Raw genomic sequence first — 18240 nt, 5'->3', positions numbered from 1 at the left:
TTACAATTGAATCGGATACTTCTAATAGTAATACAATGAGAAAAAAAGTGCTTAATAAATTAAATTCTTTTCATTATTTTGTCAAAAAGGTCAATGAAAATTCAGTTTTTTTTTTTACGAAATATTAACTTTAAATAAAAATGTTTATGGAATTATAAATTTGCCTATTCGTGTATCCCATTTTTTAAGAATACAGAAAAAAAACTAAATTCAAAATTGCAATAGCAAATAAAGGTATGAAATAAATCGTAGAAATGCTTGGTAAAAATTTAGAATTTATTTATGTATAAATAAGTTTTTAACTATCCATATTTAAACATATTATTTTTTTGGAAGAGTACGTAAGCTACATAATTATTTACTCAAATTATATTATTTTTATTCAGAAAAGAATAAATACTATATAAAGTAATATTTGTTATGGGTTTAATGTTTTGACTATCAGTAATATAATTAGAATTTTATATATACCCTGTCACAGAATACATATAATTTTACCACTACGTTTTGAGAAAAGTCAGAACCATCAAAATAAATCGACCGACAGTCTGACATCCGACAATCAGTAACGACAAACCTCATTGAAGGAAATATAACATACCGCGATTGAACATAATATGTATCATTGATCATTTAATTATTTCTTGTGTTAACTAACGCTTAATTTTTTTCCCTTTGGTGCAGCGAATTGATTAGATAGAAGATTTGTATTGCAGGATTTCTTAGAAGAAATTAACATGATTCGACAGAGATGTATAAGTTTTATTATTTTAACACTGTTTATTACTTGCGTTTTTAGTGAAAACAAGTATAGTCGTTCATCTAACGAAAAGAAGATAAATGATGTCAATTTTAGAACACTGGAAAAGCCATTTAGAATGAATAAATTGAATATTGTTTGGATAAAAGCGCAACAGGTAATTTAATGCATTATTATTTTTATAGCCGCATATTATCATATTCTTAACGTTTATTGTATTTTTAACAACACATTGCAAATTACAGCGCTTAACAGAACCGAAATTAAAATCGCTATACAGTGATTTAATGATTCAAGACAAAGAAGAAATTACTTATAAGAGAGTTAAAAGCGAAGGAGGAGATAAAGAAGGTCTGAAAGAAGCAGAGTTGCGGCGTAAATTAACGAACATTATGTCTGTGTATGGTCTACTAGAAAATTTTGAAGAAGTACCTGAAAGGCAAAAACAAGATCCAGTATGACATTTCCAAAGCATCCATCATTAAATTTATATAAATCTTGTTACTGCATGTGATTTCCCCTACAATGAATGTTACTGCTCCGCCCCCATAAGTCATGCCGATTCTGCATATTACATTTCATTTATTAAACATAAGAGTCACATGCATTTAACAGAGTATTACTAACTTAGAGACTATAATTATGATTGATATGCCAGATAAGAGGAGCATTACAGTGACTTCAGTGTCATTGACATCTGTTTTGAGCTGATAGTGAGATAATATAATATACACAATGTATATATCTGTACATTGCTAACAATTAATCGATTTACTTTAAAATAGTTATTCATAATTTTTATGTAAATTTGAAGAAATAATAGAATTAAGAATGTATGGTAAAAATACAAAAAAAATCATTTCTAGGCGTACAACTCTGCAATGGATGGATATATCAATAAGAGCCTTTTTAAAGATAAAAAACTCAACATGCTCTGGGCTAAAGCCGAGGCTTCTGGATTTACGAGTGAAGAGTTATCAGCTTTAAGAGAAGAATTTATGCATCATCAGGAAAAAATAGATCAATACCATGATTTGTTAGTTAATATGGAGACAATTGATTCAGAAGCTCACAAAAGTACGACTTATACCTACTTATTTTAACCTTTTAAGCAGATATACTTTTTAATATTTCATTAGTTTTCACCTGCTTCTTAGGTAGCATTATTTGGCTTATTCTGTACATCTGATGATGTATAATCAACATTAATTCATGATGGTCTGTTGAGAAGTGAAAGCATAAGTAACAAACTCATTTTTTTCAGTTATTGTATTAGTTAGGATTAAACTTATGTAATTTATATTCTGTGTAAATAATATTTCTTGAAAGGCTTATTAATTGTTTAAAAATATTCCCTTTGTACTCAACTATAGATACATATAAGAAAACAAAAACCTTTTTTACCTTAATAGTTAATTTTTTTTTAATAATGCAATGTACTGTTTTAAACCTATCAACAGTACCTAACAGTAATCTGTTGTGAAGGATTATTTTACAAAAGGCTTGTATCATATTGCGAATTGGAATCATTAATTTGTATGAATTAAATAAAATGTATTTTTATTAAAGATGCAGTAGATGATGAAGAAATTGATAAGTTTAATGAAATTAATTATGAGAAAGACAATGGAGAGAATCTTAGTAAAGATTTTGTCAATAGAGCTAATTTAGTCAGAGAAAAGCACAGAGGTTTGAGAGACGGTTATGACAGGTTACAGAGGATTGCTGCTAAAGGTTGGATATATTTTTTATATAGTGTTTTTTAAATTGAAATAAGTATTATTAAAAAAAAATTGTCCATTTTTTTTCAATAATATTGCAATTATTTGAGGAACTACAATATTAATAAAAAAATATCAGTTATACAAAAAATTAACAAAAATGGTTTTAGTTACATTGAAAATGTATGGGTTGAACTTGATATATTCACTGCTGAGTTGATGAAATAGTAAATTTTAATAATAATTATATCTATTTTGCTTCTAGGACCAAATAATAAAGAATTTATTGAGCCAAAAGTTCAAGGATTATGGCGTATCGCAGCAGCTGCTAATTTTACTGTTGAAGAATTGGCATCATTAAAAGTAAGCTGATTTTAAAATTTCAATGTATTTAAAAAAAATCGTATTGTTTAAGAATAGGCTATTTGATAATGCAAAAAAATAAGTGTCAATTATTGTAATCAGTATATATTATGAGTTTAAAAAATCCATAAATAAAAATGCTTTTTTTTAAACGTTTGTCACATGACACAAAACGCTCCTGATTGGTCAGGCTTATGATGACGTCATTTGCTTGTTTACCTCGTTTGCCTACTGTATGTGCTACAGATTATAATACAGGCAATTGTAATTTTTAATTTGATGTTTTTCTGCAAATATGTACTAGAATTAAAAAAAAAAACAAAATTACTGGGTTCCTTAACCTCTACTAAATAATATAAAATGTATTTTAAAAACCAGTCAAATAGCCTATTATGTATATTTCTTTGTTAAAATATCCAGCGGACTTGGTATAATGCCAGCATCGTTAAAAAAATATTGTTATCAATATACATGATACACAAAGCATTTTTATAAGATATGAATAATCTTAGTTTGTTGTACACTTTTATTCTTCTATTCTTTCCACCATTTGTATTATTTTCAGGTTGAACTTCAACATTATGAATCTCGTCTTTTAAAACTGCGCACATTACACGCAGACCAAGTAAGCAATTATGAAAAACATCATAGTAAGGTTACTTTTTTTTTTTTCATTTTATATATATATTTTATTTTTAAAAGTAAAGCAAAGTTAAGAGTATAGAATGCCAGTTTAACATATGAATAACTGGCCTGGTGCCATTGTGTACTCTCGTTCTGCTGAAAATAGGAAAATATCATCCATTCGCCATTCGTTTCGACATGTAACAAGTTTTTGAGGATCCAAAGTTAGTGCAAATATAGTGTGTGATCAATTAAGGCTTACTTTAAGAAAAAAATGTTTGCTTAATTGAATTTAGTAGAGCATCTGCTGGTTTAAAATAGTAGCAAGAAGTTTAATTTCTATTTTTATATGGTAGAGCAACTTGTTTGGCCGAAAATTTAGTAAAATTTGGTTGCAATCCCTATAATATCTTTTTCACTTGTAATGTATTTAAAAAAAAATACATTTTATTAAGTATTATGTCAGTGAAGACGTTTTTATAGATATTTTTTCATCCTTATAATAGATTGCAGCCGCCGGTGACAAGATGGACCACTTCGCTGACCAGCAGCAAATGTTAAAGAAACACACTCGAAAGGTGGAGAAGTTGCACGCAGATCTCGAAAGCAGGATCTTGGCACGACACACTGAACTATAATATAATGCTGGAAAATTTTCATGCTTTTCTTTTCGTAAGTTTGTCAAAGAAAAGAGAAAAAAATCTATTTGAGAATTTGTTCTTATTTAAGTTATTTTTCATAATATATTATATTTTTACAATTGTTCCTTTTGATAAGTTTACAATATAAGTAAGAATCTCTAAGGTTTTATTTTAACTATTAAATCTGATGAAAATTTACCAATCTTTTATTTTGTTTCTGTTAGCTTTTAACCACTTTTAAAAGTTTTATTAAATATAGGGTTGTTTTCTCAAAACTCAGTTAAATATTATTAAAAAATCTTGATAACTACAAGTCATCATAATTGCAAGTATATAATAACATAAAATTTATCTACTTCAGTATTTTTTGAGTTAAATGTGAAATTTACTAAAATTTTCATCACAAATTTCATTCAGTAGCAAACACATATACAAAGCTATCGATTATGCTTCGAGGTAGATAAGATTGTCTTGTAAGTTTATAATGAAACTTATAAATTTTCAATATAATCAGCAAAGAATTGATAAAATATGAAATTTACTTGATTATGTTTCTTGTTTTATGGGAATTGTAAATATAAGAGTAATTAATATGTCTTCTATGTGAGGACCTATTCAAGAACACACTCATTATGTTTCAATAACGGTTTATTTGCCTAGAACTTACCGCTTATCCTGCTTTAATCATATTCGAGACATTGTAAGTCCTCGGTAATAATTTACTTATAATATAATACACATTACCCAAATAAACCTAATAAAAAAAGAATCATTGAAAAAACAGGTGGTATTATTAAAAACACCAGTGGTTACAGTGCATCAATATATGATATTTAATCTTCATGTACAAGCAAATTTATTATTACACGTTTAATAATCCGTCACGGTCTGCGAGCGTACCTTTCAACGAACTCAATATCGTATGCCATAATATAGTGTAAAATATTTATAACAGAGGGCGCGCGTAGCGATCGGAATCACATTCCAAGCGGCCTACAGGCGAGTGCCGCGACTACGCTCTACAGCTACAGTCGGCGCGAGCGGCAGTAACAAATAAAACTACATCCGGCTCCCCTCACGTGTCTCATTATAATGAATCGTTTAATGCTCACTTCAGTCGATCGTACAGTATAAGTAGTTCTCTTCTCGATAGGACATTTTCTCTATTATGTATATAGATAATCTGTATAATATAATTCTTTCTCACTAATATCTACACCGTTTCCAAGGGTTACAATTATATATAATCCTCGTGGGATAGGTCCGCAGGCGGAGGCGCGGCTGTCGGCGCTCTAGTGACTCCACTTGCTCCAGGCCTGCTGCAAAAACAATATTATAATAATTAACCATTTTAAACTAAAATACTCGATTTTTCAATTACTACTGTGTCAATTGATACCAACGTGGAACTTGAGGCGGAAGCATAGTAGTTTCGTGGTCACCTGTTTATCGGCGGCGTGGTGCGGCGGCTGGTCCCAGTGGTGATGGTCTGGTGGCGGTAGGTACTGCAGCGGCAACGTATGTATCATAGAGAGTGCGGCGGCGGTGGCGGCGCCCCCCGCGCCTGCCCCAACCGCTCCGGCGCCGCCGTATGCTTCTGCACCCACGCCTACGCCCACACCCACTCCAACGCCGCCCATGCCCATGTTTTGCTGCAGCGGAAATATTGCCCTTATTAGTCATCGTTTTTGGAGAACATGGAAGAGCGAGGGAATAGAGAAAGTCAAACATCTCATATTTAAAGTTACAATAAAAATAATGTTATACTCAGTATAATCATAACTTGAATTGATAACAAAATAAAACCAATGTATACTTGGTATCTGTCGTGATCGGTACGGTGGTGGTGGTGCGCGTGGTGCCAGTCGTCGGGCGCTGTGAGCTTCCAGGCCCGCTCGGTACCGATGGGTCGCGGCTTGCGCTCCTCCTCTTCGCCCCACGCGCCCACACCACCCACACCCACACCCACTCCGCGGTCCATCAGCGACTGGAAACACAAGGTTAAAACGACATTAACTCCATTTATTTCAAAACTTTACACGTAAAATCAAATCAAAGAATTTATACAAATAAAAACATAATATGTATATATGATATCAGACAATCTACCCAATAGTCAATTATTATTATGGCATAAAATATAGAATGGTAAGCAAGACCCTGTAAGTAATGTCTCCACACTGGTCTAATAGAGTTTAGACCACATTAAAGAGAATTTCCATCGAGGAATTCTAAATATTTTCCTTCACCAAAATAGAAAATTTTAAACTCAAATTCAGCACAAAAACTCAATTCATAAAAATTCACAATATTCAATTAAGATTAAAAGTGCCGTCTCCCACCGCGACTTAAAAAAAAAGTTTGGTTTCAATGATACTTACAAAATTATGACTGACCTGGTAGGGGTGGTGCGTGGCGTGAGGCGCGTGCGACATCTTAGGCGCGCTCTGAGGGTACATGGCCAGCATCGAGCTAAGGTTGCCACCGCTACCACCGGGGAACAGTTGCTGTTTACAGAAACATCAAATTTTAGTTAAAGATCTTAAATATACAAAAACGGGATTACTTTAGTGACATAACATTGCCCCTTGGACCATTATAGATTTTCGATCGCTGGTCTAAACCTAATTTACTTATTAAGAAACAGTATATCGTTAATAACTAAAACATGTAGTACCTGCGCTGCATGCTTGTGCTGCTGCTGCTGTTGCTGCTGCTGCTGCTGTTGTTGTTGCTGCTGCTGCTGCTGCTGCAGCAGAGGGTGTCGTTGCGCAAAGTCTGGCGCTCGTGGATTCAAACGCGACACGCTCTCCACGCCCACGTAACCCATTCCCAGCGCAGATACACCCGACACGCCACTCGACATGCCTACCTGCTTACACACGAAAGATAATATTATTTATAGGTTAAATCTGATATCTAAAGGAGAGATGTAATCACAATAATAAATCTTATAAGTGATACTTGCCATCATATTGTGTCCATTACGAGAATTGTCTTGATAAATAGGCCCGTTTCTGCTAAGACCACTCATATCCATTGCATTCACCGCATTGCCTGGGAATTGGGTAAAGATTTTACTTCGCAATTAAAGAGTATGACGAATTTTGAATTGTAGCGATCGATACCGACGCCAACAATGAACATTGCAACTATAAAAATTATGCCTTTTGTTGAAACTAGTGTTGAGCTCAAATTTTGATTTTACCATCTAATTGTAATATTGTTTTATATAGATATATATGATTAAAATTACAACTTAACAAAAGTAATGTAATGTCATTTTACAAGGTTATTGTTTATTCCTGGTGGTGTAGAAATTAGGTAGTGTATTTCTGTATCAGTCATTCATAATATGTTTTAAAAATGTAAACCGTTGCTTGGCGTAGTCAACTTTATATGTAGAAGTTCGGACGTTTATATGATAGTGTCATTGTATGGCGTGCAGTCAAGCTTACCGATGGGCATCGGGTGGTGGTAGGGAGGCGGCGGTGGTGGTGGCGGTGTGGAACCATGTGAGGACGTGCGCGAGCAGGGCGAGCAGCCTCCGCCTCCGCCGCGGTAGCCTGGCGCCTTACTAGCGTCGGCCTGTAACATAACATAATTGACAACTGATGAATGACGAATGTGGGATATAAACAAGAAATTTGAGTGTTGTTTTCACAATTGATAATTTCATATACGCTTTTCGATGACAAAAAAGTTGAGATCTTATTGTTGCCAGTGGATTGATGATATAAACAATAACTAATGATTCATACAACCGAAGACCGATCATTGGGTCATTATTTCATTATTTTTTCTCTGATATTCTCCTATTAATGAAACAGGACTACGTTAAAACTAACTTATATATAGTTACCTGCGGCGGCATCGGGTCGACGTTGTGGGGCTCGGCGGCGCCCCACACAGCGGCCGCGCCCACCGACAGGTCCTTGAACAGCGAGTACTCCTGTGCGCCGCCGCTGCCGCTACCCGCGCAGGGGCCGGACGAGCTCGAGCACGGCACGTTAACGGTCGCCTGTTACATATTACCATTAGTTTACGCCATATATTAAAAAAAAAAAACAATCGTAAAAATAAATTAAATAGTGCTATCTTTTTACCTGCGGTGTAGTATTGATGTGAAGAGCCGAAGAGGAATTCACTGGGATTTCTTCGTTACTCCATGTGCTTGAATTGTCTGGGCTTAACTAGAAATTTCCATAAATGTTATCAATACATACTTGACATATATATTTGAAGCTTTTTTCGTAGCATTTTTATTAAATATTTAGTAGGAAGGAAATTAATGTTATATTTCTGAAGCTTCACATGAATAAATGTACAAAAAATTGGTTCAATTTGAATATAATTAATAAACAACGATTTTTTAGTACACACGAAACTAGTTTGTTATTAAACTCAACTCTTTAAATTAATAAATGAAACCCGAATCAAAAATTCGTCAAAAAATTTCGTCAAAAATTACGATATACTACCAATGACCTAACTAGTTTAATCGTTTACCTGCAACGCGTCAGTATGAAGTCGAACAGGGCGAGGCTCATCTTCAACCTTAGCGGGTGGAGAATCTCGCGCTTTGAGCGGAGAAGCTCCTCCTGCGCTGACTGCACCGACAACTACGTTGCTGGGCGCTGGGCTGCCCACAACCTAATACAAAATGAGGTTTCATGAACAATTCATAGTAATAGGATGAACTATGACATTAATCTAAATTAGAAATATAAAAGTACACAATTTATAAAAGTCGATTTTAAGTCGACGGACTACTGGTGTAATAAAGATTAATTAGTGTCACTTCATTTCATTTTACCTGTGGCACGGGTCGTGGCTTGGTGTCGACTGGCGGTGTGGCGGTAAGCTTGGCGGCGAATGTGTGGCTTCTAGCGCCGACGATGGCGCCGGTGTACGACAGTGCACCCGTCTTAACCGCGCTGCTGGCGGAGCTCGCCGCAATGCTCGTTATGGTGCTCGGTGCACTCGATACGCGCTTCTCGGGTAGCGTTATCGCTGAAAACAAATTTAATGGTTTAATATTAAAGGCAATATTTGTACAGCATGAAAATTAATAAATAAACGTTTGTTCGTTCGATAAGTGCGTCGCTGGTAAATAATTTATATAGGCGTATGTGAATACGTACGTTGCGCATGCAGACGCGGCATGGGCGGGCGAGTCTGCGGGTGCGGCTTGGCGGCGGCGCGGCCGGGCGGCGTGGCGCGGCTGCTGCTGGCGCCCACCGACGTGACTCCCGCGCTTACGGCGACGCTGCTCGTCTGGCGAACGAACAGATATATGACGTTACAATTGTATGCTATAGAAGATGAACACTCAAAATGCAAATGTGTTGTCTGAAGTTGATAAATTATACCAGTAATTAATTAAAAATATAATATATGTTTAATAGTTTACAGTCTGCTGCGTAGATAGCATTCACAGTATAATTACATTATTTCAAGTACAAAATATTTTTCATATTGGAGATGCTATATGGTCACTATCTATCTCGCTGTTGTTGGTTTTTACTCACAGTTTGTTGTTTACACACACAAAATCAATAATAGTATCGATTTATGCCAGTAGATGATAAGTGATTTGAGATGAGTAATTACCTTGGCGGCGGGTTGCTTGTGCGCGGCGGGCTTGGCGGGGTGCGCGTGCGCGTGCGTGTGTGGGTGCGCGGGTGCGGGCAGCGCGGGCGGCAGTTTCGCTCGCGGCAAAAGCTGTGCGATGTCCGCCTCGGGATCGCGGATCATAGCCGCGATCAGGTGCGCCGCTTGCTTCGTCGCTTCCGATGACCCTCTGCGGATCGCACAAATTAATGGTTATTCATTGAATATCTCCATTTAGGTAATCTTTTTATAAAGAAGTCAACAATATGGGAAAGGTATCGCTGACTTCTATGTTTGGTCATTATTTTTAAAACATTACAAATAAACCTATTGTTTTCAACAAGAGAAACAAATGACTAACTTAATAGTGATGATGCGTTCGCCCTGTCCCTTGACCTGCTTGTCGACCTCGATGTGCGCGCCGGTGGCGGAGCGGATGGCATTGATGTTGGAGCCGGCACGACCGATAACGCGTGATATCGCGTGTGCAGCTACAGACACCTTCTTGCATCTGTTTATTTTGAACATTTATTGATTTCGTTATAGTTTATTTTATTTCAATGTTTAATGTTGTACAGATTTTCTTGTTTATGTCAAATTTATTGTGTCCAGGGTCTTTAGTTAGTATACTTGAGCTCGATTAGTTATTTAAGAGATTAAAGTTAGATATAATGAAATATAGAACATTAAAAGTATGTACTGCTCACCCCGGCTCGAGTGTGGAGAGTGTTTGCACGCTGGACTTGCGCACGACCTCCTTCCAGCCGTCCTCGCGTCGCGCTCCACTCCCCTTGGGAGATGTACTCTTGTTGTCGCCCTCCCATCTGCGTATAGAATAAGAATATTATAAACTCCGTCATTTCATTAAATAGGATTGTAAATAATATAATATGTATATATTTAATTACATACATTTGATTGTTATCAAATATTCTTGTTGTACTTAATACAGATATAGAATGTTGTGTTATATATAAATTATTTTATTTTATATTACTAATTTAGGTGAAAAATAAAATTTGTAAATGAGCTAAACGCCAAAAAAAGTAATACAATTTCTAACTAAATGTAACCAATAACATTATAATTTGATTAAATAATTGTTCATTGTCATGTTTAAATAAAACTTAATTAGGAAGACAATGTGTCGTTATTTTGAACATGCATGAGCAATGTATATGTATGTATTTATTATGAACAAAATAAAAATTTGGCATGCAAAGTTTCAAGTTTACAAGATGTTTGCATAGTTCATAATTAATTTTAAAGTTATAGTATTTATTCCAACATAAAAACAACTTAGGTAGTTCTGTTTTTTCTTGGCTTTCTTCTTTTTACGATTATTACTACTATTTTTTATAGAACATGTTTGTCATATTATTAAAAGTGGTAGTAAACATCCTTTGTGCTGTGTTACATACATAGTATGAACACATATTTGTGGCGAGGCTTTGGGCAAGTCAAGTCATTGGACAGCCCAGTTATCAATCAAATATATCATCTTCTGCCAAATATCAATACTAAGTATTGCTGTATTTTGGTTTGAAGGGTGAGTGAGCCAGTGTAACCATAGGCACAAGGGACACAACATCTTAGTTCCCAAAGTTTGAGGTGCATTGACGATGTAAAGGATGGCTAATATTTCTTATAGTGCTAAACGTCTATGGGCGCACTGACCACTTTCCATCAATTGGCCAACTAGCCAGTCTGCCTTTATGAAAAAAATAAATAGTTAAGAACATATAATGTACCGACCAAGCTTTGTTTTAAAATGCGGCATTCTTGTATACACATATCCATCCATCAACAAAAATTAAAATTTAAGGGATATATTTAGTATATGTAATATTAGTAATATATTAAAACCTATATTAATGTTATCAATAAAAATTCTTAGCATATGTAAATCCATATCTCTACCAGCCCTCGTGTAGTTCACTGCAATTGTGTAGGTAATTATGATTGTGTATAACTTACTGATGGCTAGTGTGAATCTTTTTATTTTTATCGGTAGCATCATCGTCTTTGTCCACATTGTGCCTACTGGACTCAAACACTTGACTCTTACGAGAACAATTCCCGTATTTAACATTCTGTACTGTGATGCTCTTTGCATCCTCCTCTGGTTTTCTGCAACAATTTTCAATATTCTTTAACCCCCAATACTATAAGCTAGAACTATATTATGTACTATTTAGTAATTCTTATGTAAATATATAATCAATTATTTAGTTATTATGTTATGCAAAAAAAAAAACTATGCTTTACTATTGAGTAGCAATAAATCCATGCAAGTACATGTTGTCTGATAAAATAATAAAATGATGTAAAACAATAATCAGAACAAAGGATGATGATTCATTTGTATCATAGAAAGATCATAAGATATTCCATATTGGTGTACCACTATAGTTAAAATGGATGAAGTGACATTTTTTCCATTTGTTGTATGGTCCATACAACCAGTTACCATATATACATATATGTATAGCACCTTATAGTTTTATATTTATTAACATAATTTTAGGGTTGCTTATACATAATAAATTTTATTAGAATTCGTAGATTTTTGTTTGTCAAACAAATTAAGCTAAGCTAATATTTAATTTTACTAACCATAAATAAATAGCCCTATAGGCTATTTCCAGGGTAATTTTTATTTTTTTATTTTACTACACTTAGTTGTTATATAAATAGATATAATCAACAAAAATCCATAGTATGGTTTGCATTTGTGACTAATGCTTGACGTAAAATGTAAGCATTGAAAATATTAATTCATACCAAAACAAGAGACTCGCTTAGTATACATGTCACACTATTTTACTCACTTTTCCTTCTTTTCAGGTCGTCGTTCAGGCGCGGCGGGCTTGACGGGTGTCGCAGGAGGAGAGCTTGGAGCTACGTTTTCTTTCTCTTGTTTCTTATCTGGTTTGGTTGGTGCTTCTCTCTCTGGTTTTGTCTCTATTTTCGGTTTTACCTGTTAAAAGTAAACAAATGACGATACATTATACTATTATACTAAATATATAATAAAGAAGGACTTAATAGATAATAATTTAAAAAAGTATATGTTATTACAATATAATACAAAAGGTTAAATAAAGAACAAGAAGAGTTATTACATATTTTAGCCTGTTAACATAACAATTATTTTATAACTTGCTTAATTTGTAAATATTAGGGGGTTTATTACTTTGTCCGGTTGCTTCTTAGGCGGCGGCTGCTGCGGCGCTGATGGAGCTTTTTCCTCTTTTTTCTTTTTCTTGCATTTTGCGCTCTGCGCGGGTGGTACTTTTACATCCGATGATGAACAGGAACCCTGTGAAGATATTTATTTATCACTATATACAATACTGTTAGGAAATTCGAGAAGATTGAGGTGAAACATAGGTATGAATGAAATATAATATTGCTAGCTATAGCTAGCGTGTATGTACCTGCGAGTTGGCGTCGATACCAGAGTCTCCCTCCTCTCGCGCGGCGGGCTCGTCGTCGCCCTCGCCGCCTTCCGAGCATTCGCCGAGCGCTTTCTCGCAGTATAGTGAGTTTTTTTCGTTTTCCGCTTGGAGTTTGCGTCTTTCCTCCTGGTAAAGATATCGAAAAGTAAAAAACTGCAGTTTAATATAAAGATTTTGAGTAAAGCATAGAAACTCATCAGTTACCTATATTGCAGTTTTAAGTAATTTTAACTTGGCCTACTACAAATTACAAGATTCATGAAAAAAAAGCATGGACTTTGTTGATTTCCAGATAGGATATATGTATACACATTTAATTGTACTTTATTGACATACTCAGTAATTAAACTTGCGAAAAAGAGTAATTACTGAGATTCTTGCCAGTTCTTTTTGGAAGGAATTTACTTTTCGAATCACTGGTAGATGAACATTTAATTTATCACTAACATGGGGATTCAAAGTAATTTTATGAGCCTACTAAAATAAATAATATTTTGATTTTTGATATAAAATATCATCGTTAACGTATCACTATAAATCAATTAAGCGGTATGTTGCGTTGAGTTGATTTACTGATAGTGGCGGGCGACGCACCTTCTTCTCGAGCTTCTTCTTCTTTTTGCGCTCGCGACGGCGCGCGGCGGCCTGCCGGCGGCTCTCCTCGCGACAGCGCTCGGCGTCGAGCTCCTCCAGCAGAATGGTCGCGTTCTGGTTGGCGCGCGCCGCCTGCGTCTCCTTGGCCGCGCGAATCACGCGCACGCACTCTTGGCACTTCTCCAGCAACTCCTTGTCCGATATTGTGCAAATGTACCTGTGGGTACAGATTACGCACTTATACACTATTTCTAGTATTTTATATCTGTTTATTAGAATTGAAATTTTTATGTCTTTCAATAACACTTCCCCAATATTTTAGCGAGATTAACCTCGTTGTAGCTTCTATTATTGAAATTGTATTCAAAATTAATTAAATTTGCTACGTAAAATAATAAACCAACGTTCAAATTAAATTCTAAACTGTAAACAACAATGGAAACATTATCAGTCAAACGTCAAGAAGCTTTACTAACCTGGTCATTTCCTGGTCGGAGGGGAACTGTGTCACGACGCCGACCATCCATTTGACGACTTTAGTATGACCCTTGCGGAAAGCGGCCATTAGGCAAGATACCTGTAAAGCATTTTACAAGTTGTAATATATATATTAAATTAAGTTTCTATCGTGGATAAAATTGGAACTTTATTGTTTCTGTACCTACTGATATACATACTATTTAATTAACGTTCAAATAATATCTACTGATATGTTCTACATATTTTTATGAGATAATTAATAAATATTTATGTTACCTTTCTATTGTCCTGTGAGTCAATATCCGCCCCAGCGGCGTAAAGCATTTCTACAACTGCGAGGTGTCCTCCGTTTGCTGCCAGCCAGAGTGGGGAGTTGCCTTTCTTATTCTTTACTTCCACCGCCGCTCGTCTGACAATCACAAAGGTTCAGTAGAAAGAGCAGGTTCATGTGTATTATTTGAGTCAGATCTATTTTTAATCGTATCTATCCATCATTATGTCAAATACATAATTCTTTAATGTCGTTGTTCTGTACAGCAATAGGAGTGTAAAATATTCATGAATATGTTTTTTACATTTTTGTTTTCAATCCAAGTGGTAACCTCATAAGATTATAAGGGCCATCAGACATTTGCATTGATGCTGAATAAGAAGATGTCGTCATTGTCGTTTGTGCTTCTAATCACATAGTTATCAACTATAGCAAGACTAGCCGAATATAAATAAAAACAATAGTTTGTTATTAGGATGCGTGTGACGTACCTCTGCAGCAGCAGCTCGACGAACTTCGTGTGTCCCTTGTCTGCGGCGATGGTGAGCGCGGTGTCACGGGAGGACGGCACGGGCGGCGCGTTGACGTCGGCGCCCTTGTCCAGCAGCACGCGGCCCACCTCCACGTAGCCGCCGCTGGCCGCTTCCATCAGCGGCGTGAGGCCGGTCTTCGCGCGATGCTCCACGTTCGCCTTGCGGTCCAGCAGCAGACTCACGACCTCGTGTCGGCCTGGTGGCGGAAGTTTTATCTTACTATGGTCTAGTCTAGTCTACGTTTGGTTTGTCTTTTTTATGCGAATGTTATTGTCGTATCTTATTTTATGTACTTTAAATATGTATCAATATTTGAATGTCTCAGTGATCATATAAACCCGTCAATACTAGTTTAGACATCCTGTGGTAAGTTTTCATTTTATTATTTCACTAGCCACTGTTATAAAGTAGTGCTACGACATATAAAAACTTTTCATTAAAAATAAGGCAACGATCTGGTTACCTTGGAAGCAGGCGAGTGTGAGTGCAGTGTTGCGATTAGTCTCGATCTGCGCGTTAATGTCTGAGCCGCAGTCTAGCAGCAGCCGTACAGCCGCCGTGTGACCGTTCATGGCAGCCAGCATTAAAGGAGAGATGCCCAATTTGGACCCCGTGCGAGAATTTATCTCCGCCTATTATATTATGCAAAAAAAAAATAATCTATTATTGAATTTGGTTTTCACGTCATGAAAATGCTTAGTTCTATATATATATATTTAAATTTTTTTTAGTTTTTTTTCATTTCATGTGAAGTAATTCTTATTTTTCAATTATTATTCTTCAAAATGCTATATAATTAAAAACTCAAACTAATTTAATCACCTGGTGGTGCAATAAAAGTCTGATGATGTTGACGTATCCGCCCGACGCGGCCAGTGACAGCGGTGTGTAGTCGGACACGTTGCGGTGCTCCTTGTTAGCACCGCGGCTAAGGATGAGCTCCACCACCTCGTAGCGGCCGCCGCTACACGCTAGAGACAGCGGTGTGTCTTTTGTACGCTCCGACTGAGCCTCGATGTCCGCGCCGTGGTTGAGAAGGATTTCCACTATCTTTTCGTGCCCTGCAGTCGCCGCCAAGATGAGGGGAGTAAAACCCTGCGAATAAAAACATTGATCAGTATTTTAGATATTGATAAATAATTCACGAATAACAACGTCGATATTTGAAAGATAACTTATTTCTTTAAAATATCAACGTAATATTCTGTCATACCTTCTTGTCGCGGTGTTCGATGTCTGCGCCGCGAGACAAAAGCAGTTCGACGAGGTCCTCGTGGCCACCGGTACAGGCGAGCGTGAGCGCAGTGTCGTGGTTGGAGTCGGTCTCGCCGTCTACGTCCATCGCAGAATAGGCCGCGGGTGCGGGCTGCGGGGGAGTGGCGTGAGCCGCGTGCGCGCCGTGCGCGTGCGCACCGAACGCGTCCACCCGGGCTCTCGGTCCTCCGGTGAACCGACCCTAAGAACGACAAGTTTTATTAAATAATGGTCGACAAAACAATAAACATAAGACAATTTACGTGAGTTTGGCTTGAAAAATACCATAAAAAACAACCAAACTCATCCGAACTCACATGTCTTTAAAAATATTGTATACCTTCTTCTTAAGAGCAGCATTATTGGCATGGTGGTGTTGATCTCGTTTGGAGTGGGGCTGCGCTTGTGGTGGAGTGACTGCGGCAGGCGCGGCCAGCGGAGTGCCAGAACCCACCGCACCCACTGCGCCAACCGCTCCCGCGGCGCCCACTGGGACTAACCCACCTACACCGGCCACCCCACCCGCCGCCGGACCAAAGGTTGACGATCTACAATTTAAAAATTACATTAATATTGAATATTATAAACACTTTTAATATATTACATGTTGACAGTGAATATGTATCAAGTATCGTGTAACGGAATACTCATAGTTTCTTACACTTTCACATCAAAACAATATCAGTTGCATTTATTATGAGTCCCACGAGATATTTAATAAATAAAAAAATAGCAATAATTAAAGACTGAACTAATCATTAAAATAACATACTCGCAATAAATATAAATTATATTAACTGTACTATAGAACTTAGCTTGCCCTGGTAAGGGATAACCATATCTTGTTTTCGTCGTGTTAATTACAACTTGCTTACCTATAGTCGTCGTAGGGCAGTGTTGGAGGCGGTAGTGCGAAGTGAGGTTGCGGATCGTGGGGCGCGGGCGCGGGGACGGGAGCCTGCGCGGGTGAGAGGTCGGAGACGTCCATAATGCCCGAGGGAGAAGGTGGACGAGCGCGGTACTGGCAACCAGCTCCGCCCTGTTCAAAAAATATATAAACATATAACACAATTCAAATCAATTAAATTTTTTATTCAAGTAAACTTCACAATAAAGCGTATTTGAAAAGTTAATATTTAAACACTACCACCGTTTCGGAAAGCAGCCTCCAGCAAGAAGAAACGGCAAGAAACTTGCATAGTTGCTCTTTTCAAATAAACAGATTTACAATGTTTTTCACAATAATTAGTGCCCTGGGATGGAACCCGAGCCTCAATCCAGGCGTTTTTTTCTAAAAAGTATTCTTTTGATGAATAATAATAAATTTATTTATTAATTTGGCCTTAATAAACTTTTTTAATTTTGGAAATGGTAAATTGATTATATTTTCCATTGCCCAAAAATATTCTCTGTATCGTATGTAAACGGAAAGTAGGTGTTAGAAGTTTGTTACATATACTTTTGTGTCACTAAAATATTCATATTAATTCCAATGCTAACCGGAAGGTCGTGGTCCCTGGGCCAGTCAGCGGCGAACGCTTCCTCGGCGGCGGCCAGCAGGAGGCGCGCGCGGCGCTCGTCACCCTCGTCACACTCGCCCTCCGCGTCGCCGTCCGCATCGCCCTCACCCTCACCCACCGCGCCTTCCTCTGCACTTTCCTCTCCGCATTTGCCCGACAGAATCTCGTGAGACTTCTGTTGCATCACCTGAGAAATATAGCAGGTGTTAATTTATTAATTAGGTTTGATTATCTAAAGACAGTTTTCGTTGCAGACATCTTACAAGAACAGATATAAAAAATACTATCTCATACAATATATTCGAATATATTCACGTATATCATTAGTGTTGTATCGGAACAATTGCTGGCCGGCAACAGCACGCTTAATAGAGAATATTTTATGTCTTGATAAGTGTCTTTATG

General features: G+C 36.7%; 2 protein-coding genes across 12 annotated transcripts in view; one reads left to right on the top strand and one right to left on the bottom strand.

Moving 5' to 3' along the window:
• The first annotated feature begins 547 nt into the window (after positions 1-547).
• Positions 548-4307, top strand: LOC125067202 (alpha-2-macroglobulin receptor-associated protein). Of its 2 annotated transcripts, none has more exons than XM_047675654.1 (7): positions 548-917; positions 1006-1215; positions 1627-1837; positions 2330-2494; positions 2747-2844; positions 3410-3469; positions 3975-4307. In XM_047675654.1, the coding sequence occupies exons 1-7, from the start codon at positions 738-740 to the stop codon at positions 4104-4106; spliced, it is 1056 nt and encodes a 351-aa protein (XP_047531610.1). In that variant the 5' UTR covers positions 548-737; the 3' UTR covers positions 4107-4307. The 2 variants fall into 2 exon arrangements, with proteins under 2 accessions (XP_047531610.1, XP_047531609.1); XM_047675653.1 differs by having other exon boundaries at positions 3410-3499.
• Positions 4308-5179: 872 nt separating this feature from the next.
• LOC125067480 (ankyrin repeat and KH domain-containing protein mask) overlaps positions 5180-18240 on the bottom strand; it is a 32177-nt gene continuing 19116 nt past the window's right edge. For 7 of the 10 annotated variants that reach the window (XM_047676128.1, XM_047676134.1, XM_047676135.1 and 4 more), the window contains 29 exons: positions 17816-18022; positions 17191-17354; positions 16656-16863; positions 16275-16517; positions 15884-16156; positions 15525-15693; positions 15020-15257; positions 14534-14666; positions 14254-14354; positions 13778-13994; positions 13163-13309; positions 12919-13044; positions 12554-12702; positions 11700-11852; positions 10430-10546; positions 10084-10233; positions 9723-9912; positions 9254-9386; positions 8926-9122; positions 8619-8762; positions 8216-8302; positions 7972-8130; positions 7568-7697; positions 7078-7166; positions 6787-6981; positions 6491-6616; positions 5926-6096; positions 5552-5761; positions 5180-5428 (listed from right to left, as the gene is read on the bottom strand). In XM_047676128.1, coding sequence (XP_047532084.1) covers positions 5402-5428; positions 5552-5761; positions 5926-6096; positions 6491-6616; positions 6787-6981; positions 7078-7166; positions 7568-7697; positions 7972-8130; positions 8216-8302; positions 8619-8762; positions 8926-9122; positions 9254-9386; positions 9723-9912; positions 10084-10233; positions 10430-10546; positions 11700-11852; positions 12554-12702; positions 12919-13044; positions 13163-13309; positions 13778-13994; positions 14254-14354; positions 14534-14666; positions 15020-15257; positions 15525-15693; positions 15884-16156; positions 16275-16517; positions 16656-16863; positions 17191-17354; positions 17816-18022 — 4653 coding nt within the window. In that variant the 3' untranslated portion in view covers positions 5180-5401. The remainder of the gene's footprint in view (positions 5429-5551; positions 5762-5925; positions 6097-6490; positions 6617-6786; positions 6982-7077; positions 7167-7567; positions 7698-7971; positions 8131-8215; positions 8303-8618; positions 8763-8925; positions 9123-9253; positions 9387-9722; positions 9913-10083; positions 10234-10429; positions 10547-11699; positions 11853-12553; positions 12703-12918; positions 13045-13162; positions 13310-13777; positions 13995-14253; positions 14355-14533; positions 14667-15019; positions 15258-15524; positions 15694-15883; positions 16157-16274; positions 16518-16655; positions 16864-17190; positions 17355-17815; positions 18023-18240) is intronic. The other 3 variants (XM_047676129.1, XM_047676130.1, XM_047676136.1) reach the window with 3 other exon arrangements.

This window comes from Vanessa atalanta, chromosome 11, assembly GCF_905147765.1.
Source record: "Vanessa atalanta chromosome 11, ilVanAtal1.2, whole genome shotgun sequence".
NCBI lineage: Eukaryota > Metazoa > Arthropoda > Insecta > Lepidoptera > Nymphalidae > Vanessa > Vanessa atalanta.
This window is presented reverse-complemented; position numbering and strand designations above follow the sequence as displayed.